Below are 23029 nucleotides of genomic sequence, written 5' to 3' on the forward strand. Positions count from 1 at the left end.
ACAAATCAAGGATTCATCAAGTGCACATCTTTTGCATGTATTCTTGGCCATTTCTTGAGACATTGTTGAATGTTTTATCACCATAAAAATTTAGAGAATAATTCTCACTTCTCAGCAAACACTCAGTGAACTTATTCTGCTTCATTCTCTTCAGGAAGTCCACTGTAATCGTCACAAATGCTTCTCTGCTGCTCTTACTCGGTTCTTCATCCACACTTTGTAATACATTATCATCCTCACAATGACTCTTAAAACATTGTAGGTCATCTGGACTCAGATCTGTCTGGATCTTCTTCAGCTCGGTCTTCACAAAAGCGATGATTTTTTCCCCCAGTATCTGGAACGGTTTTTGGGAATCAGTTTAATTAGCTCGTTATACACGATCCCTCAATGAAAGTCAAACCTTGGCTCTCTAAATGAAGTGGGAAAAGGTAACAATCCACATTTCCACATCTAATTCTTTCTATTGCTCTTAAATCTAAATGTTGTCACAAAGTTATCACTCATATTGTTCATAAGAACACATCACACACAAACACACAACTGTAAGGATGCTCTATCTGCAGCGAAATCTGGATATTATGGAAAATTTATCAGATTTGTGGTAGCAAACAGCAGAGCTCTTTTCTCTACTATAATCGTGTCTTTCAGCCACCTCAGTGTTACCGCACTGCGCAGTGTAATACTTGTATGGCTCTTTTCAGTACTATAATTTTTATGATCAATCAACAGCTGGCTGTAGGTAGTCCATATAGTACATTGTATGACCATACATTGTTATTCAGAGCTGAAGAGCCTAGGTGTTTCTCTTGATAGCGCCCTAAAGTTTGACATACTTATCAGTATTATTACTTGGGCATCATATTTCTACATAATATTACTTAACATCAGTGTTGGGACTAACGCGTTATTGAGTAACGCGTTACAGTAAATACGTTATTATTGTGGTAACGAGCACGGTAACTAGTTATTATGCCAAAACCAGGAACGCGTTACTCGAGTTTCTATACAGCTGGGTGGGTGCTATGTTACTGATGTTGAACTTTATTTTGTTCATAAGGTTAATTATTAGAGTTGCCAACCGTCCAGTAAAAAACGGAATCGTCTCGTATTCCGAGAAAATATTATGCGTTTCGTATTTAGGTGAAAAGAAACACAGTTTGTCCCGGACTTCAGCTACAATGAAAAAGACACAAAGCTGGAGTTACTCTGTGTCTTTGCTGCACAGCTGCCTCTTCTTCTCTCATCCTCTTACCCTCCCTCTCCTGTTTCTACTTCAATCATGAAACTGATCAATGATCAGCTGATTGGCTTTTCTCTCTTGTTTGTTTATCGCCCACTTTGCGCCAGAAAGAGGAAACCAGCCGATGTCGCGCTAAACAACAGCAGCACGTTTAAGCTTGAACAGCTGTTGTTAGAATTTATTTAATATTAATTTCTAGTATCAGCTGATGTTGGCTGGAGCCACAGCTGTAAACCTGCTGGTCTTGATGTCGGTTTGGTTATGTGGTGAGAGGGAAACATGAAGATGAAACCAGGAGCTGTCCTTCCTGAATCATCAGAGCTGATGGAGAAACAGGTTTACCTTTTAGGTGACATGAATGAGTTGAAGGGAAGTTAGGAACTGTTTCTGAGAGACAAATAACACCAGGATCCTTTTCTAAGTAGCTGACAGCTGGTAACTGTGCAGGGGCGGGTCTAGCAAAGTGTTGCCAGGGGGGCATGTAGGGCATTAACAGGGGGAAAGGGGGGCACAAGGAAATACTTTCTTATTCTCATTTAAAATGTCTCACTTTTAAAAAAAATAATTATCTGCGTCTTACAACAAACAATTGATAGATTGATACATATATACCATCAGAACAGTGTACATCACTGTCACAACAGTGTTTATTTTCATTCAAAGGCTTTATGATTTTTCCTATAATGGTGGGCCGGTCTCTAGTCAAAATGCCTGGGATGATTTTTTAGTCCCAGTCCAGCCCTGTATGCAGCTCATCTGCAGTCTGGTGTTGCCTACATCTTCCTATTCAGAAGGCAGAATTTCCGAGTTCTGAGTACAATCAAAAGCACCATGACTGCAGTTTTTGTGTTGGATGTAAAAAGCGAGGATAGAATGGCTAGGATAGAATCAGGCGTGGGATTTCTCTCGTGGAAATGTGCACATTTTTTCCTTTCTATTGGTAGGTGGCACAGTGCACTTGTGGCAAGTAAGCAAGCTAGAAAACTGTCAATCTTGCTGGGTATCCAGTTACGGAAGCAACACATTAACACGAGAATTCTGAGTTCAACCAAAGTTACTTTCCCTAGTAACTAGTTACTCTGAAAGTAACGAGTAACTTGAAGTAACTGAGTTACTTTTAATAGAAGTAACTAGTAATGTAACTAAATTACTAATTTAAAGTAACTTACCCAACACTGCTTATCATTCACCTAAGACTACTGCTATTCTTGTACAAGCTCTGGTTATATTCCATATGGATTATTATATTTTATCCTTTCTAGATTACCATAAAAATGTCTCCATAGACTTTAGCCAAAATTCAGCTGCTTGTGCCATTAATAGAGCCCATTACTACTGCCCTTCAACCACTTCACTGGCTTTCTGTGAAATATCACATTGATTGTAGATTCAGCTTCTTTCTCCAAAGTCTCCCCATAAAGTCACACATCCATATCTGATCTTCTGCACATCACCACTCTGTCCTCTACTCTCAGATCCTCCTCCTCTGCTACTGTTATTTTCCCATCTGCTCACATTACCCTCCAGTGCTTTCAGCTGAATGGCCACGAGAACTTTCTTCAACACCATTCACAACATTAATTCTCTCACTACCTTTAAAGTAGCCTTAAAACACATCTTTTTAAACTTTTCTGATTCATTTTATGCAGTGTTCACTACAATACTACTTAATACTATGTAGTATTGTGTATGTTCTCCTTTAAACCTCACAAGCCATTCTGTGATTGTGTTATTTAATTGCTTGTGAGGTTTACTTGATTTTTAAATAAAATGTTATTTTATTCCATTTATTATTTTTGGCCTGCCCAGCTGCCAAAGCATGTCTTCTGAACCAGAACCAGGCATGGAGATGACTGTGAACAGAATAGATGTAAAAGTAGTTGTTGTACATGTACAGACCATAAATATGGAGTCCAGGTGTGCTTGATGCTGCTGGGCAGACTGCCCACTGGGAACCTCTAAGCTCTCCTTGTCCACTCTGTGGAGGAATCATGAAAAATTAGAATAATACAACAAAACATTACAACCTTAAATTCAACCTGCTGTTCCTCTGTATGTGGCAGCAAGTTTTTCACACCAGCCTATTAATCAACGAAAGACCAAGACAGACTTTTAATTTATTTGAAAGCCTGATGCTTAGCCTTGTCCACCCCAGCTGTAGAACTCAGAAACCAGTCTTACTTGTAGAAATGTGTCGGTTACAAACGAAACTGCTCTTAGAGCCGGATCTTTGAAGTGAACGACACAAGCTTATTTTGTTTTCATATTTTAATTTATATTTTATTGTGTTGTGGTTTGCAGTGTTTTATGTTGTTTCACTTTAAATTTGTTTAAAAGGAGAAAGCTGAAAATTTAAATAGTTTAAAGTTGAAATGTAAATAGTTGGTTTTTCTATTATATTATATTATTTATTATGTTTTCTGTGGAGTGAATAAATAAAAGTACATTTACGGTGGCCCCTAGAGACAAAGCGCGAACCAACTCCAAAATTATATATAAACATATATAAATAAACCCCTTTTTTGACATTAGTATTTCCTTTTGTTCATAATTTTATATTATTGTTAATAATAAATTAATTAAAGCAAGAAAACAACCTGAAGAGCCGGTTGGGAGCCGAAAGAGCCGCATCTTTTTAGTGAGCCAAGCCGAAAGAGCCAGTTCTCCAAAAAGAGCCGGAAATCCCATCACTACTTACTTGTTATCATCTATCGTCCATCTGGGCCTTACTAGTGATGTGTCGGTCGCGAACGAAGCGGCTCTTAGATCCAACTCTTTGAAGTGAACATTGCCATCCGGCTCCTTATTGGGAGCCGTGGTTTTTGTTTTGTTATTTCTTTCTCTCACCCTCTCTCTCGCACTTTTGTTCCACTTTACTCCACACACGAGCCTTGTGATAGCTCTGGGCAGAGGGGGAGGGGCGGTAGTTACACTCACAGTAGCACAGGAACAGAGCGGGAGGGAGAGAGAGAGAAAGAGAGCCAGGGACAACAATGTCACATTAGAAAAATATAGTAATCATCCACAACTTTTTTCAGTTGCGGACGATAAAGGATTCAGAAAGTTTATTCATGCAGGCCTATATGACAGAGAATGTGCATCTTCTTTTTGTTTTGCATAATTTAATTTATATTTAATTGTGTTGTGGTTTGCAGTGTTTTGTTGTTTCACTTTAAATTGATTTAAAAGGAAAAAGCTGAAAATTTAAATAGTTAAGAGTTGAAATGTAAATACTTGGTTTTTCTATTATAATATTTACTTATTACATTTTATGTGGAGTGAATAAATAAAAGTACATTTACGGTGGCCCCTAGAGTTAAAGCACGTACCAACTCAAAAAAATGTACGATCTCCAAAACACGTAAAAAAACAACAGAAGTGTTCCAGGATGCTAGGGGCATTGTTGAGGTCTTGTTTCCTAGTGGCTACACAAGTCAGGAAGTACCAAAGACTGGAATTGGTGTGTGGTAGTAACAAGTATTTGCGACCAAATTGGTCGCACTCTAGAGCCCTGCTACCACACACCAAATCCGGTTGTTGGTACTTCCTGGCTTGTGAAGATACTAGGTAAAAAAAGCTCAACACTGCCGGAGCACTTCTGTGTGTTTTGGGGTTTTTACGTGTTTTGGAGTTTTTACGTGTTTTGGAGTTTGTACGTGCTTTGGTGTTTGTACGTGCTTTGGTGTTTGTACGTGCTTTGGGGTTTGTACGTGCTTTGGGGTTTTTACGTGTTTTGGAATTTGTACGTGTTTAGTCTCAAGGGGCCAACGTAAATATATGTCTGTGAAGGTTCTCAGTCATCCAGGTCATCATAGTCTAAGGAGCTTGGAAAGAAAAGTGTCTGGACTTCTTTGAGTTGCTTGAAGACGTTTCACCTCTCATCCAAGAAGCTTCTTCAGTTCTAAGGGTCAATAGTGGAGACTCCCAGATTTAAACCTAGTGGGAGTTTCCCCCCAAAGAGGGACAAAGGACCCCCTGATGATCCTCTACCTAATCACATGAGCCAAGGTGTGAAAGCGGGTGTGGGTCCTAATCAGCCAGGGATTCAGGTGAGCTCATTGTGAAACCTGGCCCCACCCTATCATGTGATTTCCTGAGGTCAGATGGCCCAGGATGTGCGTGGGCGTTAAGGCATCTGGGAAGGGATCTCAAAACTGGATTATAGATGGCAGAGAGTTGGTGTCGTAAACCACCGCCTCTGTTCAAAGATGGTCGCTCACAGTGGACATAGATGGCTTCTTTCACTCCTCTTTCAAACCATCTGTCCTCTCTGTCCAAAATGTGAACGTTGGCATCCTTGAAAGAGTGACCTGTGACCTTTAGATGCAGATGGACAGCTGAGTCTTGTCCCGTGGAGGTGGCTCTTCTATGTTGTGCCATGCGCTTGTGAAGTAGCTGTTTGGTCTCTCTGATGTAGAGGTCTGGGCATTCCTCGCTGCACTGTACAGCATACACCACATTACTAAGTTTGTGTTTAGGAGTTTTGTCTTTCGGGTGAACCTTAGTGTTCTCCTTTTTTTTTAAAAAGAATCGATAAGAGAATCGATAAAGAATCGAATCATTAAACAGAATCGAAAATGGAATCGGAATCGTGAAAATCTTATCAATACCCATCCCTACCCGGGTGTCACGGAGCCACAGATGACCAAAACAGACGTGGAGACGGTCATTCATTGAGGACCTTAAAGCGGTTGAGCTTTCATGGGACAAGGCGGAAGATTTAGCTGTAAACTGAGCTCGTTGGCGATTCCTTGCTGCCCAATGCACCATTCAGCTCAGGAGGAACTAAGTCTAAAGTAAGTAAACATTTACTATGCAGATGACATATGTCACATGTCTAGCTTTGGTCCATTAAATATACAGTATCTCAGAATTGAATTCAAAGATAAAGTTAATATCCAAAGAGAAATCAAGAAAAAGCATGGGTAGATTACATAATTGGTTGTTGCATTAATATTTTACAGAGAAATATTTGAAGTTGGGATTTTTCAGGGTCCAATCTTGCCCATTTGAGAGATATCTAAAAAAATATATATCCGCCAAAGATCTGAATATTATATACATCTCATATTATATATCTTCTGAAAACTATTATTCAGAGTTTAATTCAATTCAATTCAATTCAATTTTATTTATATAGCGCCAAATCACAACAAAAGTCGCCTCAAGGTGCTTCATAGATACAGAGAAAAACCCAACAATCATATGACCCCCTATGAGCAAGCACTTTGGCGACAGTGGGAAGGAAAAACTCCCTTTTAACAGGAAGAAACCTCCGGCAGAACCAGGCTCAGGGAGGGGCGGCCATCTGCTGCGACCGGTTGGGGTGAGAGAAGGAAGACAGGATAAAGACATGCTGTGGAAGAGAGACAGAGGTTAATAACAGATATGATTCAATGCAGAGAGGTCTATTAATACATAGTGAGTGAGAAAGGTGACTGGAAAGGAAAAACTCAATGCATCATGGGAATCCCCCGGCAGCCTACATCTATTGCAGCATAACTAAGGGAGGATTCAGGGTCACCTGGTCCAGCCCTAACTATATGCTTTAGCAAAAAGGAAAGTTTTAAGCCTAATCTTAAAAGTAGAGATAGTGTCTGTCTCCCGAATCCAAACTGGAAGCTGGTTCCACAGAAGAGGGGCCTGAAAACTGAAGGCTCTCCCTCCCATTCTACTTTTAAATACTCTAGGAACAACAAGTAGGCCTGCAGAGCGAGAGCGAAGTGCTCTAATAGGGTGATATGGTACTACAAGGTCATTAAGATAAGATGGGGCCTGATTATTTAAGACCTTCTATGTGAGGAGCAGGATTTTGAATTCAATTCTGGATTTAACAGGAAGCCAATGAAGGGAAGCCAAAACAGGAGAAATATGCTCTCTCTTTCTAGTCCCTGTCAGGACTCTTGCTGCAGCATTTTGGATTAGTTGAAGGCTTTTCAGCGAGTTTTTTGGACATCCTGATAATAATGAATTACAGTAGTCCAGCCTGGAAGTAATAAATGCATGAACTAGTTTTTCAGCGTCACTCTGAGACAGGATATTTCTAATTTTAGAGATGTTGCGCAAATGGAAGAAAGCAGTCTTACATATTTGTTTAATATGTGCGTTGAAGGACATGTCCTGGTCAAAAATGACTCCAAGGTTCCTCACCGCGTTATGAAGAAAATATAATCTGATCAAACATTATTCAGCTTTAAATATTGTTCAACTTTAAAGTTACTGTGCAACTGTGTAATAAAAATGTGCTCACGACTTTGGCCTTGAGAGCGATAAGAAGCGATCGCCTCATCCTGCAGGTGCAAGATATCTGCAAGCGAAGAGACTAGAACACCCAAGGCCGATTTCCTTTTATGGAGTTGTTTTTCTGCTAATGCAGCACTTTCCTCACAACCCCCTCCTGTAAGTTTTAGAGAATATATACCCATCCTCACAGCAAATATTAGGAATCTCCTGATGTGAGCTGTGTTGAGAGGTTGTCTCTGTCTCAATAAAAGTTCACTGATTCCCCATCTGCCGCAGGTGTCCGGTTGTCTTCATTCTCCGCCAGCCTGGTTAAGTCAATTCCTCCTTAACATCTAAAAGAACCTATTTAATGAAGGATGACGGGTTCACTTTGTGTTTAATATTATTCTATTGCTGTTGTTGTTTTTTTGTATCCTTCAATTGGCGTCACGAACAGGATCCGCTCCAGGTCAACTGGAACGGATGGGAGGACTTCGGCCGTGGTCTGAGTGAACGGAGTTTGGACAAAAGCTGTGTGCACACAAAAACAAGGTAAGCAGACCTTTTATTTCTGCTATATTGAACATTATAAAAATACTTAGTGTCCAAACTCCTAGTAATTCATAACCAAAATTGTCTGGCTTACTTAAGGCTTGTTGAGAATCAGACAAGTGAATAAGAAATAAGTGAATAAGAGATAAGTGAATAAGAAATAAGTGAATAAGTGAATAAAGATAAGAGTGAACTGAGGTCTGACCACGGTTGCAGCCGACGGGTTGCTCTCCGGTGTCGGATACATACCTCAGTGCAGGTCTGGGACCTTGAAAGGGTTTATTAGTAACGCCTTTCTAAACAAATTAAAAGGTTAAAGGCCTTGAGAATATTTTTTAGTAATATTCTCTAAACTACAGAAGGGTTAGGAAGGCCCAGAGGACTTTATTAGAAAAGATCCTCTAAAACTTAAAAAGGAGAAGTACTGGTTGGAGTCCAAAGGAGGGGTCCCTTTGATCAATAGGAGAAAACGGATCTCTTCTTAAAACCCCGATGATTTTAGTGTTTTAAATGTTTTGATGTTCTGTTTGATATTGGACACACATAAATACACGCTGAATGCTTGCTGTGGAACACTGGGCAGGACAGTTTGGTTCTCCGTTGTTCACAGATTACACAATTAAAGGAACTAGGTTCCTCTTTTGGTTAAAATAATACACCACACATAGAATTTTTTTTTTTTTACACATTTATTACATACATAAGGAGGGTAATGAGTGACTGCAGGTAATGTATGAAGTGTGAATGAGACGTGTGAACAAGGTGACAACCAACTAGCACCCCTATCAGGAAGCTCTAGGCAAGGTTACCCGCCAGACTCCGGTTTGGTAGAAGCCTGGTAACACCTGAAGGGATATTTCAGTGCTGACTCACCTTTAAAGCAGCGCCCCAGCTGTTAGTGCCTAACAGAGGCAGAAACCCAGCTGGCCCAAATTCTCCTTTAAAATCAATAAAAGAACACTCCTCCATTGACAGTAAAATGGATGGAGAATTAGATCGAGAAACTAATGATGATGGTTGGGGTCCCGGTGTTATTCTTAGCACATTGGGAGAACAATTAACATGTGTTGAGACAGTCATCAACTCCACACACCAGCCTAAAGAAGCAAAAAAGCAGAAAGAGTCATTGAGGAAAACAGCTGAAAGGTTAATGAAAGAAAAGGGAAAGGACGAGGGGAGTAGTGGTAACTGGGGAATAATTTGGCAGAATAAGGCTATGCAGGCAAAAGAGAAAGAGGAAGAAGCCAACTCAGCAGCAGCAGGTGCAGGTGTGATGAGCGGGGTGAGACACAGAAAGGAAGCAGATAAGCACGCAGGCCGCAAAGCTAAATTTAATCACTGGGTGTGTTTATGGGAAACTGCAAAACCACACATGAAGAAAAATAGGTCTCAGCCACCTCCCTATTCTGCCTCAACTCCTCCCTCAGCAGGCATATATCCGGTACTTAATATCTCTGGTGGAATAATGACTATTGGAGAAGAACCGCCCGTAGCTCCAACTCCCATAGATACCAAGCATTTTTGCCCTCTCCCCAGGACTGTTTAATCAGTGTTTGAAAGAACTTTTACAAACCAGCCCACTACCATCTGACTGTATGTTAATACAATATGTGGATGACCTTTTGCTGTCTGCCCCCACGGCTGACATCTGTTTGGAGGCCACCAGAGTGGTACTTCACCACCTGGCCAACACAGGTTTTAAAGTGAGCAAAAACAAACTACAGATTGCAAGAAAACAGGTTTCTTTTCTAGGCCGCATGGTCTCACAGACCGGTATTTCCTTGTCCCCAGAACACAGGAACTCCATTTTGCACCATCCAAAACCTCTAACTGTAAAAGACATGTTGTCATTTTTGGGCCTGACTGGTTACAGCAGGACCTATGTCCCAGACTATGTTGGCCTTACTTCCCCTTTGCGCGTTTTGGTAAATGAACAAGGCATGAGAAACCTCTCTGCTCCCCTCTCATGGACTACAGAAACAGAACAGGCGTTTATAAAGTTAAAACAACAGCTTTCTGTCGCCTCTGACCTTGCTGTGCCAGATTATGCTTTGCCTTTTCATCTTGATGTTTCTGGAACTGGAACCCATATCAATGGTATCCTGTTCCAGAAAAAAGGGGGAGAGAGAAAAGTGTTGACATATGTAAGCGTAATGCTTGACAACACTGAAAAACGCCACCCACCGTGCACACAACACGTTTCTGGACTTGCAAAAATCATTCAGAAAACAGCACACATAGTGATGAACCACCCACTAAAAATTTTGACATCACACAGTGTGGTGGCCTACGTCTCCTCACAGGCCTTCACACTCACTTCACTCAGGCAGAGACGCCTCAGTACCATTTTGGAAGCACCACACATCACCTACTCACATGAAGGCATAAACATGGCTGATCACATGGGATCAGGGGAACCACATATGTGTGAAGAGGTTGTGCAGGTACAGGAGAAAATCAGGCCAGATTTGCAGGCAGAACCTCTAATGGATGCAGAAAAAGATTGGTTCACAGATGGATGTTGTTTCAGAACTGAAAGTGGAATGTTGAAGGCTGCATGGGCAATAGTGGAACAGACAGACATGAGATGGAAAACAGTGAAAGCAGAGCAGTTGACAGGACAACAGTCTGCACAGAGAGCTGAACTGAGAGCGGTGATTGAAGCCTTAAGGATGGGAAAGGGACAGAAAGTGAATATATACAGTGATTCAGCTTATGCTGTGGGAGCAGTGCATGTGGAGCTCAAGCAGTGGCTAAGAGCTGGTTTTTTGACAGCCAGCGGAAAGCCTATTAAACATGAGATAGAAATGAGGGAATTAGCGGAAGCACTGTTGTTACCTGTTAAGGTGGCAGTGGTAAAATGCAAAGGACACAGTGCCGGATTGGACTTAGTGGCATTAGGTAACAAACAGGCCGACTTAGTAGCTAAGCAGACAGCTGGTTACTTACCCTCCCTGATTATGGTAATGGACCCAGAAGCCACACCCCCTCCAGAAAGACCACCCATACAACTAGGCCTAGCCACAATCAGAGAGTTACAGGACAAAGCCAGCCCCCAGGAAAAATCATTATGGGTAACAAGAGGGGCCACAAACACAGATGTTTGGCGTGGCCCAGATGGAAGGCCCATTCTACCGCCAGGGGTCAGACAGACAGCAATGGAAGAGGCACATGGAGTGGGGCATGTGGGACCTGCACAAATGATGAGGAACTTAGCCGCCTGGTGGCACCCTTATCTAAAAGACATGACAAAATACATGGTTAAAACCTGTAAGGAGTGCAACCAATTTGGAATCAAGCCCGCCTTCAAGCCAATAGCAGGGTACTTCCCCATCCCACTTTGCCCAGGGAAAGAAATAATCATTGATTACACAGACATGGTGGACAGAGTAGGTAGTTACAGGTACCTGCTGGTGGCTGTGGATGCATTTTCAGGTTGGCCAGAAGCCTGGCCGACAGCAAGTGAAAACAGTAGAACTGTGGTGAAGTGTCTGATTAATCATTATATACCACAGCATGGGTTTCCCGAGGTCATAAGGTCGGACAATGGTTCACATTTCAGGAACCACGATCTGCAGAGGGTTGAAGCCGCATTAGGTTTGAAACATAAGTTTGGCTCAGTTTACCACCCCCAATCCCAGGGGAAAGTGGAAAGGATGAATCAAACTCTAAAAACTAAATTGGCTAAAATCTGTGCACAGACCAAATTAGATTGGGTTAAGGCATTGCCTCTTGCATTAATGTCCATAAGATGCTCAGTAAATCAAACCTCTGGTTACACTCCATTTGAGTTGGAGCATGGCAGGCCTTTTCCTGGCCCCTCCTCTCGCCTGTTAATGTCGGATGAAGCTGATTCAGACCTCGATCCGAGGACATATTATAACATGCTCCGCAGTTTTGTTGCCCAGTATTCCTCACAGGTCGCTGAAAGAAACCAGCAAGAGCTGAAAGAGGCGGCTACACCTGGAATGGACTACGTCCTCCTGAAAGTCACAAAGAGAAAGTGGGCTGAGCCTCGCTGGACAGGCCCTTACCGCATAACAGAGCGGACCTCCCACGCTGTCAGGCTCGAAGGGAAAGGTGACACCTGGTTTCATTACACACAGTGCGCTGCTGCCACCGAACCAGGAAGAACCTTGAGAGAGGTGCAGAAGGACCTGTCAGAAGGAGCTGCAACAGCATCACCAACCACTTGAGGGAGCCAAAACTCAACCTACAAGCCGGCTGGTTACAAAAGGGGGTGTTCTTCATACTGAACTAAACATTTTTATTTTTCTATTTTTAACATCTTTTATGACTTTGCTTTTATATTGGCTTGAGTTTTGAAGATTTACATTTTACATTGCAATAGCTTTAACCGCTGAAAGCTCATTTAAAGTTGTGTCACTGATACTTTTTGTTGCTCTTTAACTCCTAGAACACGCCCTTGGCGAGGTGGGGGGAACTGGACCACCTTTCTCTGCACCATCATCCTCTATTAGAAGACATCCAAGCTAAGTAAACATGTCTTGGCCCTTTCCCCCTGAAATGACAGGCAGGCAAAGATGTTGCGTCTTTGTTTGCTTCCTGGCCCTGGGTCTCATTCCCATTGGCATAATCCTGATCTGTGAAGGGCCCCCGACACTTCTGACACCTTCAAGTTCAAAAGCTTCGCCCCCTTCTGACAGTCCCAATCTGACAAATGTAGCCCCTAGGGTCTTGCCCACCACTTCCTCTCCAGTTTTGCCCACGCCCGATCGATTTAGAAAGAAACGAGACACGGTTACCTCCTGTACCCCAAGTACGACTAGAATGATTACTCTCTGTGTCCCCAACAATAAAAGTTGGGTAGTCGAAATAGATTTCGCTAGCTTCCCAGTCACTCCCGTCACCAAAGACCAAGGGGGGGATCTTTTTAACCTTGCAGTACATCTCTCCTCCTCAGTGTGGTATATAACCCTGGGAGGTTGGCATCAGTGGAAGTGGTCCAGTTTAGTGTCAGAAACGGACCTCGATTGGTCCAAGCACTCTAGGGGTCAGGCTTTGCACTGGAGAAACCAAAATATGCTCAGAATAGCAAAAAAACCGGATCTTTCAGGCTTAATTTTTACCCTAAAGGATCTGGCCTTGACCTCCTGTCAACAATTTATACTTGCCCCTTGGACTGATCGCACCGCCCTGTATTGGCAAATGGAAATATGCCCTAGCGTTGGTGCAGCTCCAAGCTCTGTAGTTAAAGATGATAACCCCACCTTTAATGGCCCTCCGGTGACATATACAAACGGGGGGAGAAACGGCCGAATACGCATTGTAGACACAAATAAAATGTCTAAAGATGACCTCTTCCAAATTCTAACCGGTATTTCTGGAGCAACAAACAACTGGTTACTACTAGCTGAACAAGCTGCTGACAAGACGGCTTCCGACTGCATAGTGTGTATGGGAGCCCGCCCCACTTTAAGAGTTGTACCGGCGCCAGTCAATAGTGCATGCCTCCTGCATCTTATGAACAATACAAAACGAGGTCATTGCTCATATCTGGAAAACCACTTTCCTAAAACTCAACGCTCGGTCTCTAATAAACCACCTTTCTTTTCTTCAGATGTAGCTGTGAACAATTTCACTTGTATTAACCTGACTGGCAATGCAGTAAAACTAGGTAGCTTGAACTCTTCTTGGTGCACTGAGATGACGGTTATGAAACCAAACTTCCGACCTACGGCTAGGGCTGATTTGTGGTGGTGGTGTGGCAATAACAAGTTATATGATGGTTTCCCTCGGGATGCGTCAGGTCTTTGCGCTCTCATAACTCTTATTTTACCTGTTTTAGTCACTCCAGTAGATCTCTCTATAGAAGTACACGAAGTTGGCCTCCCATCCTCCTCTGAACGCCGCTCTAAACGTTCTCTAATCCCAGGTTCAGCTCATAATCCAACCTATATTGATGCTGTAGGTATACCCCGTGGGGTCCCCGATGAATATAAACTGCGAGACCAGGTTAAAGCAGGATGGGCCTCGATACTTTGGATGGTTGAAATAAATGCGAATGTAGACAGAATTAACTACATTCACTTTAATGTGCAACTGTTGGCTAATTACACTCGAGATGGTTTTGAAGCTGTGCATGCACAGTTATCTGCCACTTCCCTAATGGCTTTCCAAAACAGGGTCGCAACGGATTTTCTCCTCGCAGAAAGAGGCGGAGTCTGCAGCCTTTTTGGTCAGGAGTGCTGTACCTATATCCCCAATAACACAGCTCCTGATGGTTCCCTCACTAAAGCTATTACTGGTCTCACAGCTCTTACTGTTAAAATGAAGGAACACTCGGGCGTTGATACTGCCATGTGGGACTCTTGGCTTAACATGTTTGGCAAATATAAGGCCCTTGTAGCTTCCATCCTAGTTTCCATCTCAGTTTTTGTTGCTGTCCTAGTCACCTGCGGTTGCTGTTGTATTCCATGCATTCGATCCCTCTTCCAGAGACTGATTGTTACAGCTCTCACTCCTGAGGATAAGGATCTCGCCCGGCAGATGCCTTTATTGGCTAGTCAACTTCCCACCTCCTCGCCAACGGATGATGAAAACTCTGATCGTGAGGGTGACGACCATTATCGTCTTTCTCTTGTTTAAATGCTTCTAGAATGGTTGTTTCTCTGTGGTGTTTTGTATTAGGCTTGTTATTAATTGTTTCCCTCACCCACTTCCTCTTGAAGGATATATCTGGTTGAACTGTGTCTGGTCGGGTTGTGAGGGTTAAGCGATGTTCTCAGGGTCTCCGGACTTAAGCCTGAGCGAATGTGTACTCCCACCACTGGATATAAATTGTTTTTTTCCACACCCCTTCCTCACGTTTTACCATATTCACTTTTGAATGTCCTTAGCAGTTACCGTTCTGGGTTTATTTTACGGTTGATTTATTCTTTCACATTTTCACGTTTATATCTCTCATTATTATAATATACTCTGTACTCTCCACATTTTTATCATTACTTATACTTTTTGGTTGCTGAGTTACAGGAACTGTTAATTTTGTGTCACTACCCTGGTTGCACTGACTCGTTGTATCCTTGTGTGCAGGACAGCTGTTACTGCTTTCGTCGGGAACCGAGACTGCTTGCAGCCGACCCCTGGGCAGGGTGGTGCCTGGACTCTTTTCTCCTCATCTGCAATGACAGATAAAGACAAATGATAAGACCCGAGGAGTTTTTCGAGCCAGGCTTCGACACGTCTCTGTGTTCCTTTGAATGTTACTTATTTTTGTGTGTTGACCCATTTAAGATGGGTCAAAAGGGGGATTTGAAGAAAATATAATCTGATCAAACATTATTCAGCTTTAAATATTGTTCAACTTTAAAGTTACTGTGCAACTGTGTAATAAAAATGTGCTCACGACTTTGGCCTTGAGAGCGATAAGAAGCGATCGCCTCATCCTGCAGGTGCAAGATATCTGCAAGCGAAGAGACTAGAACACCCAAGGCCGATTTCCTTTTATGGAGTTGTTTTTCTGCTAATGCAGCACTTTCCTCACAACCCCCTCCTGTAAGTTTTAGAGAATATATACCCATCCTCACAGCAAATATTAGGAATCTCCTGATGTGAGCTGTGTTGAGAGGTTGTCTCTGTCTCAATAAAAGTTCACTGATTCCCCATCTGCCGCAGGTGTCCGGTTGTCTTCATTCTCCGCCAGCCTGGTTAAGTCAATTCCTCCTTAACATCTAAAAGAACCTATTTAATGAAGGATGACGGGTTCACTTTGTGTTTAATATTATTCTATTGCTGTTGTTGTTTTTTTGTATCCTTCAGTTACTGGAGGCCAAGGTAATGCCATCCAGAGTAAGAATCTGGTTAGATACCATATTTCTAAGATTTTCAGGGCCGAGTACAATAACCTCAGTTTTATCTGAATTAAGAAGCAGAAAGTTAGCGGCCATCCAGGTCTTTATGTCTTTAAGACATTCCTGCAGTTTAACTAATTGGTGTGTGTCATCTGGCTTCATGGACAGATAGAGCTGGGTGTAGGGATGGGTATCGTTTAGGTTTTATCCGATACCGGTGCCAAATCGGTACTTTTGAAACGGTGCCGGTGCTCAAACGGTGCTCAAACCGGTGCTTAAAGAATGGAGAACACAAAATTGGTCCAAAAACCTCTCATGTTCAGCTGTTTTTTGTAAAAATATAACAATGTTAGCCTTTTCTGCAGCTATGGGGCATATATGGTATCACTCTTGGCTGGAAGCAGTGCTTAAACAATGGAAAAAACACAAACTTTGTCCTAAACCTCTCATGTTTAACTGTTTTCCACTTTTTCTTTGGTCATTTTAGCCTTTTTAGCCAGGGTGAAGGGAGTATCTGCCATCAAACAAGAGGACAGCATGTAGCTATGATGATGTTTGCTAGTTCACCTTACATGCATTAATGTAATAACGTGGTTAGCCTACTCAACGTAAATTAGCTACTCACGCAGAAAAGAACGGCTGCTGCTGCCACCATCATCCGTCATCATTTCTGCTACACTGGCAGGGCTAGGGGCCAGGACTCTCCTCTTCGTGTTTTTGGGGGATGTTGCATAACAGGCAACCCACCCGCAGTAGATGTGCTCGGTGTGAGGTCTCGCAGCAAGCTATCAAATACGGCGCATTTCTGGGCTTTTAAAAAAAACGCTACGCGTCGCCAGGTGTTTCATCGGATTTGAGGTGTTACCTCCTTTGACAGTATCACAGTATCAGCTTAAAGCACTTGTTGCAGGCTGCTGAGTTTGCATATTTTGCTATGAAGTACAGCCAGACTTTTGACCGCTTCGCCTTGGACATTTTTAATCTGTAGCTCTGCTCTAACAGAACGTACGTACCTGGCCCCGCCTACGATCCTCGGAAACGTAAAATGATTGGCTAGAATCTAAAGTGTATCACAGCTCAGGAAAAAAAAGCACCGAAATAAAGCACCGAAATGTGCGCTGCTTTTCGGTCTGGTTACTACCGTTTATGTCAGAACCGGTGCCATCATGGCACCGGACACCGGTACCCATCCCTAGCTGGGTGTCATCAGCATAGCAGTGAAAATGTATGCTATGTCTTCTAATGATACTGCCTAAGGGAAGCATGTATAATGTAAACAGAATTGGTCCTAGCACTGAACCCTGTGGAACTCCATAATTAACCTCAGTGTGTGAAGAGGACTCTCCATTTACATGCACAAACTGGAGTCTATTAGATAGATATGATACAAACCACTGCAGCGCAGTACCTGTAATACCTACAGCATGTTCTAATGCAATATTGTCCATTTACTGAGAAATCTCAAAAGTGTGTCCATCAAAAATTCAGAGCACATTCTTCCAGATGCTCTCTGTATCTGTGATTCATGCAAAGGTATTACTGCCTTGGATATTTTATTCCTAAAAATATTTGTACAGTTTATAATCTCATCTACGAAAATCAAAGTCAAAAATGAAACTCAAACTCAAAGTCAAAGAAAAGATAAATGTATAAAATTAAAAAGCAATGAGGAATCACTGGAGGACAGTGCAGGGGAGACTACAACAATAAATACAAGAGGTAATGAGGAAAAAGGGAACAGGAGTGCAACATTTTTGAAACGACTCGTGAAAAATGAGAGAAGTAAACTGAATAACAAACACACGTGACAACAGGTTACCAAAATAAAACAGGAAATACCTATACAAACCGATCGAGACTTGAAATGAGATGACAGACCACTGGGCAAAATACAATTGATGGAAAAGTATTCCTAACAAAATCATTACAATAAAATTTATAATGGGATAGCTCTTTCCATGGGGATTCCATGGGGACTGAGGACACAAACATTTAAAACAATGTAAAGCAGTCAGTGTACAACTTGTATAACAGTGTAAATTTTTGTCCCCTCAAAATAACTCAACATACAGCCATTAATATCTAAACTATTGGCAACAAATTTGATTACACCTCTCAGTGAAAATGTCCAAACTGCCCGAAGTGTCAATATTTCGTGCCTTAACTCTGTGGGGCATGGAGTTCACTAGAGCTCCACAGCGTGCCACTGGAATCCTTTTCCACCCCTCCATGATTACAGCATAGAGCTGGTGGATGTTAGAGACCTTGTGCTCCTCCATCTTCCGTTTGAGCATACCCCACAAATGCTCAATAGGGTTTAACTCTGGAAACATGTTTGGCCAGTCAAGTACCTTTACCCTCCGCTTTTCTAGCAAGGCACTGGTCTTTTCAGAGGTGTGTTTAGGGTCATTATCATGTTGGAATCCTGTCCTGTGGCCCAGTTTCTGAAGGGAGGGGATCATGCTCTGCTTCAGTATGTCACAGTACGTTAGCATTCACGTTTCCCTCGATGAACTGTAGTTCCCCAATCCCGGGATGAACTGTAGCTCCGCAATGCCAGCAGCACTCATGCACTCTCAAACAATGACATCCCACCACCATGCATGGCTGTAGGCACGACACATCTGTCTTTGTACTCCTCACCTGGTTGCTGCCACACACCCCTGACACCATCTGAGCCAAATAAGTTTATCTGGGTCTCATCAGACCATAGGTAATCCATGTCCTTAATCTGCTTGTCTTCAACAAACTGTTTGAGGGCGTTCTTGTGCATTATCTTTAGAAGAGGCTTCCTTCTGGGATGACAGCCATGTGATGCAGTGTGCGGTGTATGGTCTGAGCACTGAGAGGCTGACCCTCCACAACTCCGGTGGACTCACTTTTGTTGCCATTGGTTAAGACGTTAATGGCTGTGTGATGAGTTATTTTGAGGGGACAGCAAAAGGTGACACTGTTATACAAGCTGTACACTGACTACTTTACATTGTATCTTCTCTTTGGCTCTTGACGAAGGCGGTCACACTTTTCTCCTCTCCCTTTCCCTTATCTTCCCTGCTTGGCTTCTTGTGTCCTTGCATAGTCTCGTCTACTTTTCTGCTCTTGCTCTGGAACACTCTCTCACAGTCTGTTCTCTAAAACCTAAAAGAGGAATCATGGATTTGATCAACTGGTCCCTGAATGCAATTGACACCCTTTTCTCAACGAGAACTCTGGGCTCGGGTGAGCCTGAGTGCTGAAGATATCTACCTATTCGGAACCATGATAACAGGTTCTGGCTGATCGGAGCTGGCTTGGCCCTGGCTTATCGAAGATTAAAGAAAGCAGAATCGGTTGTTCATAACTGCACAAGGCCGCACGCTGGGATTGAAGCGATGGCATGAGTTGTGACTTCTCAAAATAGGCTCATTGAATGCAGCATGGATAAGCTCGAGGCTGCCGTGAACACTCAAACTAAGATTTCTAAGCAAAAATTGGATAACATCTCAGAGAACCTCACGGCTCTCCAACGGGAGATTGAGAGACCAGTGTCGGACTGCTAGATCGGCTGTGAAATTGACATGCAGTCGTTTGCACTAAAGGAAAATTCAGTATCGTTTCATGCGGCTACCATATCGGCCCCAGCTGTGGTGTCAAGGCTGGAGCTGAACATCACCCTGATAACGACTGTGTTTAGACTGTTCCTCTCCCTACGCAAGACCACCTGGGTTGGCTGGAAGACTGTTTACTTAGCCTGGCAGGGCAAAGGAAACTCTCTCAGCTAAACTCAGAAGACACGCATGCGTACACATACACTGATACACACTCATGCCCCCTCCCTTTCCAAACGCCTTCGATGCTTGTCCCCTCCCGGGGAAGATGGTGGTCGACTGGACCAGCGCAGACATGCCGTAGTACCGGATGTGCTGTCTATACCGGCTCTCTCTTACCCTTTACCTATCCCTGTTGCTTGTCTTGTGTTTCTATGGTGTATTGACAGTCATGTGCTTTTTGTGCTGAGGTGTTTTTTCTGTTATCAAACTGTTCTCCCACTAGGAGCTCAGTCTGAGTGGAGTTTTTTTTCTCCTCCTCTTACCCCATGTTATGTATTTTCGTTGTTTTTTTCCTATCAGCCGACCTCTCTCCCCAATGTGATGTTTGTGTAAAGTTGGTCAGAAGGTTCCTTTGTAAGTGCGTATGCGCCATTAGCGTGCTGCCTGCTGTGACCTAATTTCCTTCGGGATTAATAAAGTATTTCTGATTCTGATCAAAGTGTCATATTTTCAGTGTTTCCCCATGGAAACATATCATAAAATATTTACAAAAATGTGAGGGTCTTTGTGAGATACTGTAGATGTAAATCAGCTGACCTTACATCCACACAGGCTGAAATTGAGATGTTCACTAGTGATGTGCGATACCACTGATTTCCTTTCCGATCTGATACCAAGTAATATTCAGGGTGGTATCGACGATACTGATCCGATACCGATACTTTGTACAAAAACTTATTTTATTTATTGTATCTCAAATTATAGCATCATAATGATTGCAGGACATCAGATTACTTGTTCTTATCACTTAATAATGCAGAGTTCATCATATAGAAATAAAAAAACTGAAGTTGTGGCTATCTGAACTCCTTGCCTGCCTCCAGCACTAAAGGACTCCGTGAGAGACGTCTGTCTCGCCCTAGCAGCACCTGTCCCTCTCCTCCTCTTCAGTTCGCCTCAAAATACGCTCGTCATATTCTGTGATATGATTTACTCTGAGGTGTTTGACAAGGTTAGTGATGTTGCCATCACTAACGGCGGCAGCTACTTACACTCAACAAAAATATAAACGCAACACATTTGTTACTGCTCCCATTCCCCATGGGATGGACGTAGAGACCTAAAATTCATTCCAGATACACAATATAACCATCCCTCCCAAACAGTGGTCACAAATCAGTCCAAATGTGTGGTAGTGGGCACATCTGCTATATTGAGATAATCCATCCCACCTCACAGGTGTGCCACATCAGGATGCTGATCTGACATCATGAGTAGTGCACAGGTGTACCTCAGACTGCCCACAACAAAAGGCCACCCTGGAATGTGCAGTTTTGTCTCACAGCAAAATGCCACAGATGCCACAAGCAATGAGGGAGCATGCAATTGGCATGCTGACAGCAGGAATGTCAACCAGATCTGTCGACCGTGCATTGAATGTTCATTTCTCAACCATAAGCCGTCTCCACAGGCGTTTCAGAGAATATGGCAGCACATCCAACCGGCCTCACAACCGCAGACCTTGTGTAACCACACCAGCCCAGGACCTCCACATCCAGCAGGTTCACCTCCAAGATCGTCTGAGACCAGCCACCCAGACAGCTGCTGGAACAATTGGTTTGCACAACCAAACAATTTCTGCACAAACTGTCAGAAACCGTCTCAGGGACGCTCAACTGCATGCCCGTCGTCCTCATCGGGGTCTTGACCTGACTCCAGCTCGTCGCCGTAACAGACTTGTGTGGGCAAATGCTCACATTCGATGGCGTCTGGCACGTTGGAGAGGTGTGCGCTTCACGGATGAATCATGGTTCACATTGTTCAGGGCAGATGGCAGCTGAGAATGTCTCAGTTCTTGCATGGCCAGCATACTCACCGGACATGTCACCCATTGAGCATGTTCGGGATGTGCTTGACCGGCGTATACGACAGCGTGTACCAATTCCCACGAATATCCAACAACCTCGCACAGCCATTGAAGTGGAGTGGACCAACATTCCACAGGCCACAATTGACAATCTGATAGACTCCATGCGACGATGTGTTGCACTGCATGAGGCAAATGGTGGTCACACCAGATACTGACCGGTTCTGGGTCCCCAGACCCCCAATAGCGCAAAAAACTGCACATTCCAGGGTGGCCTTTTGTTGTGGGCAGTCTGAGGTACACCTGTGCACTACTCATGATGTCAGATCAGCATCCTGATGTGGCACACCTGTGAGGTGGGATGGATTATCTCAATATAGCAGATGTGCCCACTAACACACTTTTGGACTGATTTGTGACCACTGTTTGGGAGGGATGGTTATATTGTGTATCTGGAATGAATTTTAGGTCTCTACGTCCATCCCATGGGGAATGGGAGCAGTAACAAAGGTGTTGCGTTTATATTTTTGTTGAGTGTACTTTTAATATTACTCTTATTTCTCTTTCTGGGTCGCAAAAAACCTTTTAACATATTTTCAGGTGAGAATGTAGCTGTGTAAACTTCAAATATCTGAGCCAACTGACACATCGTTTTCAATCCCCCGCGGGCTTTCGCTACTCAGGTTAAACATGATATATAAGTCACTTTGATAACTTAAAAATGTTATTGTTTGGCTTTTTCAGTGTTTTATTTGTTCGTGAGCAAATCGGTTTGGCTGATATTAAAATTATTAGATTAGATTAAATTAAATTTAACTTTATTAATCCATCGGGTGGGTTCCTCCAGGGTTTTCACAAAGCTGAATAAACATCAAACAGAAAACTAATTAAACAGAAGAGTTTACGCCAGTGCCCGGTTATATTTTAGATAGCAAGGAGCAGACGGCAGAGTTTCACTCCACCGATGGAGCCTGTGACGTACTACCCGGTAGGGCTGGGCGATATATCGAGTTTTTTAAAAATATCGATATATTTTCATACGAGATATAAGATGTGGCAATATCGTTTATATCGATATAGTCTATGTTACGTTATAATTATACTTGTGGAGCCGCAGGTTTGCCTCTCTTTCGTCCACTTTTGTCTCTACGCAACGTTACTCTGCCTCGCCTCTCCTTCACTGAACACAACTCCGCCTCCCCCATAGCTTCACCTGCAGGCAATGACAAGATGAAAGCGGAAAATCTCCGTTAGCGAGTTACCGCGGATGGCCCCGTGCATGGGGCTGGACGGCGTCAACGTGTTAGCGAGCTAACCACGCTAACGAGCTAACCGCGCTAACGACATGCAGCCAGGAGGGGCTGCACGGCCTAAAATCCTTTCATTTTCTCAAAACTCGACAGTGCGCCTTATGTATGAATTCTGGTTGTGCTTACTGACCGTGAACCGATTTTATGTGGTACACAGCGCTCAGCAATCTGTCAACAAAAGTTTTAATATGACTTTGCTAAGCTACGGAGCTGCACGGCTTGATGTCGGAGGATTACGGCTACCGGGGAGGAGCCTCGCGGAGTGATACGTA

The 23029-nt window shown here is 43.1% G+C and overlaps 1 protein-coding gene across 1 annotated transcript in view; it reads right to left on the bottom strand.

The window, feature by feature from the left end:
* The window catches only part of LOC147335043 (protein NLRC3-like), a 39136-nt gene that overhangs the window by 13580 nt on the left and 2527 nt on the right, over window positions 1-23029 (bottom strand). The window contains exons 4-5 of the mRNA XM_086286851.1: window positions 3143-3221; window positions 109-337 (exon numbers count right to left, since the gene is read on the bottom strand). Of these exons, the coding sequence (XP_086142977.1) occupies window positions 109-337; window positions 3143-3221 (308 nt within the window). The remainder of the gene's footprint in view (window positions 1-108; window positions 338-3142; window positions 3222-23029) is intronic.

The sequence above is a fragment of the Aulonocara sp. 'chitande type north' Nkhata Bay genome, linkage group LG3, assembly GCF_057382095.1.
Source record: "Aulonocara sp. 'chitande type north' Nkhata Bay isolate Kocher_YH1m ecotype deep benthic linkage group LG3, A_spYH_male_GT1.1, whole genome shotgun sequence".
Lineage (NCBI taxonomy): Eukaryota > Metazoa > Chordata > Actinopteri > Cichliformes > Cichlidae > Aulonocara > Aulonocara sp. 'chitande type north' Nkhata Bay.